Genomic DNA, 6000 nt, shown 5'->3' with positions numbered 1-6000 from the left:
ACTCTCCTGTGACTGCAGACCTGCTGGCCTTGTGTCTATACCACTCTCCTGTGACTGCAGACCTGCTGACCTTGTGTCTATACCACTCTCCTGGACTGCAGACCTGCTGACCTTGTGTCTATACCACTCTCCTGGACTGCAGACCTGCTGGCCTTGTGTCTATATCACTCTTCTAGACTGCTCGAACAGTCTCCATCCTAGCACTTTTTGCCTTCTCATAAACCCTCCATTCTCTAGGCAAACTTGTTCTTTAAAATTCCAAATATGCCAAGTTGTCAAGGTTGCCCCAGATCCTGTTTTCTGATTCATACCATTCACCCTGTGATCCCCTCCTCTGAGGATGTGGCAGCAGTGATGGCATGCATGGGCTAACAAGACCTTGCTGTCTAAGATCTCAATGTCTGTCATGCTGAGTGGAGTCCCTCTTATGCCTATGTTGGAAACCTTAGGAAGCAAGGAACTGGGGAAACCACTCAAAGTTAAAAATCATTATTGCTTGAGCTGGAGAGATGGCTCAGTGGTTAAGAGCACTGCCTTCTTCTTCTGAAGGTCCTGAATTCAAATCCCAGCATGGTGGCTTACAACCATCTGTAATGGGGTCCGATGCTCTCTTCTGTAGTGTCTGAAGACAGCTACAGTGTACTTATATATAGTAAATAAATAGATTTAAAAAAAATCATTATTGGCCAAGAGCAGAGGTCCTCAGACCACAGCAACAAAGAATAAAATTCTATACAGGTAAGCTGGGAAGTGGGTCCTTCCCTGAGTGAGCTAAGGACGTAAGTTTGGCTGACTCCTTGCAATCCTAAAAGAGAATCTAGCTGAGCATAGCCTGACTGACCCATGACCCCTGTCAACTGTGATAATGAACCTTGCCTCATGTTTACACTGTTAACTCCTGTGTGTGCTGTTGTCCTTGTACCATGCGCAGGTCCAGTGCCCATGGAGGCCAGAAGAGGGTGTTAGATCCCCTGGGACTGAAGTTACAGATGGCTGTGTGCCACCATGTGGATGCTGGGTAATGCGAATTGAACCTGAGTCCCGTGTAAAAGCAGCCAGTGCTCTTACTACTGAGCCACCTCTCCAGCCCTTAAGTTGCTAATTTGTTCTGTTTTTGAGATGGTGTCTTACTTTTAAGGATAGGCCATAATTTCCAAGTTTATACAGAACAGGCCAGCATCAAGTTCTTGGTGATCCTTCTGCTTCAGCCTCTCAAGTGTGAGCAGCACAGCCAGTTTGAGGTTCCTGGCTTTGTGGTAATACTTCTGTACAGTAATAGAGAACCAGTGTGTCATGACAGTGAGCTGCCCTGCTAAAGCCATCTGGTAGTTCTTGCCTAAAGAACTGCTTTAGGCCTGGCTCTTGGCTACCTACCTCGGCTCATGTCCTGTTACCTCCCAGTCTTCATGACGAGTGTACAGGCTCAGTTTGCTTCTGTCCCTTGGGTCCTCTGTGAGAGCAGGAAGCAGGCTTCGCCACATCTCCCTGGCATCTCCATTGCTTAGATTTATTTCTCATTTTCTGTATATGAGTGCTTTGCCTACATGTGTGTATATATGTGCACCACATGTGCCTGGTGGTACCCAGGTCAGAGGAGGGCACCATATGCCCTAGGACTGGGGTTATGAATGCTTCGGAGCTACTGATGTCTCCAGCTCCTGGTTTCTCTCTCTCCCTCTGTCTCTGTCTCTCTTTTTCCTTGAAACAGGGTCTCACTATCTAGCCTTGGCTGTCCTAGAATTCACTATGTAGATCAGGCTGGCCTTGAACTCACAGAGATCTGTCTGCCTCTGCCTCCCAAGGGCTGGGATTAAAGGCACACACCACTCTCCCCACAGTTGGTTTCTAGATAAGAGCCACAGGAGATTCTCAGGCACTCTAAAAGCTGAGACCCACTATTTGAGTAAGTAGGGTTTACTAGAGATTTTAATTTTTCTTTTGAGCTCTTTGGCTTTAAAATATTTCTCCAACTGGTATATATTTCTTGTGCTAAAAGAGTCTTGTGGGAAAAAAAAATTGTCTCAAGATGTGAAAATAAAAATAAGTTTTAGAGTTATATTATATTTCAACTGCTTCTACCATTCCTGCACATATATTCTGAGGCCTTTAACGAGCTTTGACTACACACGATAGACTGTTGTTGCAGTTACAGTCTACCTTGGTGATTTGGTCACACTTATGGCTAATGACTTGAGTCTGCAGCAAAGTTCTGAGAAATTGCTAGTTTCTGCCCTGGTGAGTAATCAACTTTATTATGTTGCTTCTCTGACATGTTTTTCCGCCATGAAAAGCAACAACAAGAAAATATGTTTGAATTATTTCCCTTAATAATTAAAAAAAAAAAAAAAACAAACACAAAAAGCACAACGCCCCTTCCATGTCAGGCTCATCAAATGACAGTGACAGCTGTGTATTCTGTTATACTTTCCTGCCCTCTTCTCCCTCAGCAAGTGCAAACCTTGAGAAGTCCCAACTTTCTGTCGTAAGTAGCCATGTCATGCCTCAACTGAAGCATCCCAAGAGACAAGGGCAGCTGTGCGGCCGTCACATCACCTTTTTAATGCTTCTTTTGGTTCTGAGGCCCCATCCTCTCCGCTCGGTTTTGATGATCTCTGAATCGGGGTACAGCCTCTTTGTAAAGCACTGGTTCTGACAGCGGTCCCCAGCAGGACACACTTGCGGGTGACACTCATACTGTGACATTCTGTTCAGACACTCCGACTCCAGGCCACATGGGTTCTCATCACCGGGCTTGCAGTTACAGCGGGGGATCTCCGACAGGTCAGCCACCTGGATCTGCACCTTCCCTATAACTTTGTTGGCCTGGGAGACAACAGAGCAAGAGAAGGGTGGGAGAGGTGAGGATCTGTGAACTAAACATCAGAGCACTGTGACATGACTGTGCAAAGATCTTTATCATGATTTGTTTAGAATAAACTAGGAACAATAACTATGTCTATTTACTAGACAAAAAGGTTGAAGCTTGATGTCAAGTCTCATCCCACCCCCCCCCCACCCGCTTGCCACAGACTGATGAAATTTAATACCTGAAATCAAGAGACAATAAGCTATTAAGGAAGTCTGGAAAAAGGGGGCTAAAGATCTATCTCTTCATCTCACTGCAGGATACTCTGGTAGAAACAGAACAGGATTACCATGTAAGCCATGGCTCCTGGGGCTGTGGCTTACCAAGGAGAGGGCGACTATCAGGGCGCAGCAGGGAGGTGTGCTTACCTTGATGTGCTTGTAGGGAGGGGGCTTTCTGGAGGTCCTCTCCAGCTCCAAAGCCTCCTTACTTTCACGCTGGGCTTTCAACTCCTGGAAACGTTTTGCAGCTTCTTCCAGTGCTGACAAGAAGAGCAGGGCAAGCCGGTATCAAAAGGCGAGCGCACCCCGTTAGGGTGGGAAGTTAAATCTTACCACCTACCATGCTCTGGCCTGAGGTTTACTTTTTAAAATTATGTTTTGGAAATCACCAGTCACCACCATTGTAGAGGAAATAGTAAATTAGCACCAAATACTATGCTTTGTACATGCGTCAGAGCACAGTGCTGACTGACATCAGTGACAAAGACCTCTAAGTGACCCTATTAAGAGCGCTTGTGGATCCTATCCGAGATTTAAATTAATTTTACCCTTACTCAGGAAGGCAGACTTCTGTCATGCGAAGGCCCTAAGGCCTTCCTGGGAAGCCTCTCCTACTCGTTTGTGGTAAAGGAGTCTCACCTGATTAAAAGACACCAAACCCAGCACAGTGCTCAGGCTTTACACATCTCAAACCTGGTCCTGCTGTCACAAAGTTTATGGGTGTAAAGTCCCAGTGCCTGATGAACATTCTCAAGTGGCAGGAACTTCGTGTACAAGTAAGAACTACACACCTGAGTGTTAGTTCTGAGCTCTAAGCATGGTCCAACTTACCTTTTTTGAAGGTCTTGTTAATGCTAGTCTGGCCCTCAGCAAAGTTCTTGTCTCCTTCAACATAAGGGAACACTCTGCCTTGGTGGACCCAGTAGTAGTCATGAGAACCAAAAAAGAACACAGGGAAGTCCCCCACGTCATGCTTAAGGCCCTGGATGTTCAGCGGCACAGACCTAGGACTGCAAATCTCTGCAGGCCACCATCTGAGAACAAAATTGAGAAAGTCAAAACCTCACCCTCTTCTTCAGAGCTAGGAGAGAAGGGTTCAAATTCTGAAACACACAGTAATTAATCTGCTCACTTAGCATGGTGCTACATGCCTTTAATCCCAGGTAGATGCAAGGGAATCTCTGAATTCAAGGCCAGCCAGATCAATGTAGTGAGTTTCTAGGACAGCAAGAACTACTTAGTGAGACTCTGTCTCAACCCCACCTCCCCACCAAAACCACCACGACCACAAAAAACTATTGATGAATTAACATAATAGAGAACATAGACTAAACAAGGTAGGCTTTATCAACTTTACATGGTTTCTTTTTTATTGTTTTTGTTTTTTCAGACAGGTTTTCTCTGTATAGTTCTGTCTATCTTGGAACTCACTCTGTAGACCAGGCTGGCCTCAAACTCAGAAATCCACCTGCCTCTGCCTCCCAAGTGCTGGTATTATAGGTGTGTGCCACCACCGCCTGGCCAATGTGGTTTCTTTCTTTAAAAGATTAACATTTAAAACTTATAAAATATATATCACAAACATATCAGTTATAACTCTAATATGAGAAGGACAACAGACCCATTTCCCAGCTCTGGAATTGGGATGTTAACTAATATGATTCCAGCCCATTTTAGCTATAGAAAGCTCACACTTTCCCAAACTTGATGTACGTAATACCTTCCCAGGCAGAGAAGATTATCTTTTGAGGAATGAAGGATTATTTCTAGCAGCCAAAGGGATTATTTTGAGAATAAGCCACTGCCATAGTAAAGTGTAAGTACTACATGCAAGTCAGCATTTCTTGACTCTAATCAACCAGGGGAAGCCTCCTGATCTGATATTCTAGGCTTCATGGCAGCATTCTAGAATCAACTCATCTTGATAAACACAGGATGCGAGCAGAAAAAACATCTCCCCTAAGCTCTCGTCACGGAGACTATCAGCATTAGATGTATTCCCCAAATGTTAAGAACACACTGTACAGCAGGGTGGTGGTGGTGGGGCACACCTTTAACCTCAGTCCTTCGAAAGCTGAGACATTAGCATCCCAAGTCACAGGCTAACCTGGGAAGAGTCTGCCCCTATAAACCAAACTGGAAACAAGAAGACTGATTTATCCAGATCTACACTTAAAGTACACACACACACACACACACACACACACACACACACACACACACGAAATGTTTTAAGGTTTATTTTTATGTGTTTGAGTGTTTTGCTTACATGGATGTACTCTGTGTGTGCTAGGCATGTATCAGGAACTGGAGTTACAGACAGTCTGAGTGCCGCTGCAGAAGCTCAGTGCTCTTACTGCTGGGCACTTCTCCAGCTCCCATTTAAAAAAAATACAAAAACAAAAGTCAAAAATACAAAATCCCTACAACAACAAAGCAAGGAACAGTGCCAACAATGGCGGCCTCACCCACTTGAGAGGCTGGGGCAGGAGGATCACCTAAGCCAAGAGCTTAGTTAGCCCAGGAAGATTCTGTCCTATCCTCCAAAAGGAAAATAACATGGAAAAACATGGATACATACGTTTATGTTTAATATGCTCTTTAAACTCATCTCTTCATGCAAAAAACTTATAATATGGTTTCAATTATCTAGAAATACATTTTCTTCAGAATTCCAATAGAATTCCTGATACAATGGTACATACCTTTAATCTCAGCACTCAGGAGGCAGAGGGAGTTCAATCTCTTTAGTTTACATCAGCTTTGTTTGGACACCGAGTTTGAGGCCAGCCAGAGTTATACAGTAAGACCCTATCTTTAAAAAAACCACTAAGGTGGATGTGGTGGTACGTGCCTTTACTATTAGCACTCTGGAGGCAATCTGGTACACATCTGGTGGACATATGGTCCAGG

General features: G+C 44.5%; 1 protein-coding gene across 4 annotated transcripts in view; it reads right to left on the bottom strand.

Moving 5' to 3' along the window:
• The window catches only part of Nsd3 (nuclear receptor binding SET domain protein 3), a 115343-nt gene that overhangs the window by 15554 nt on the left and 93789 nt on the right, over nucleotides 1-6000 (bottom strand). For all 4 annotated transcript variants that reach the window (XM_031339349.1, XM_031339348.1, XM_031339350.1 and 1 more), the window contains 3 exons: nucleotides 3919-4121; nucleotides 3235-3347; nucleotides 2554-2823 (listed from right to left, as the gene is read on the bottom strand). In XM_031339349.1, coding sequence (XP_031195209.1) covers nucleotides 2554-2823; nucleotides 3235-3347; nucleotides 3919-4121 — 586 coding nt within the window. The remainder of the gene's footprint in view (nucleotides 1-2553; nucleotides 2824-3234; nucleotides 3348-3918; nucleotides 4122-6000) is intronic.

This window comes from Mastomys coucha, unplaced genomic scaffold (genome assembly GCF_008632895.1).
Source record: "Mastomys coucha isolate ucsf_1 unplaced genomic scaffold, UCSF_Mcou_1 pScaffold22, whole genome shotgun sequence".
NCBI lineage: Eukaryota > Metazoa > Chordata > Mammalia > Rodentia > Muridae > Mastomys > Mastomys coucha.
The sequence above is the reverse complement of the archived record's forward strand: the minus strand, read 5'-3'. Positions and strand labels throughout refer to the sequence as shown.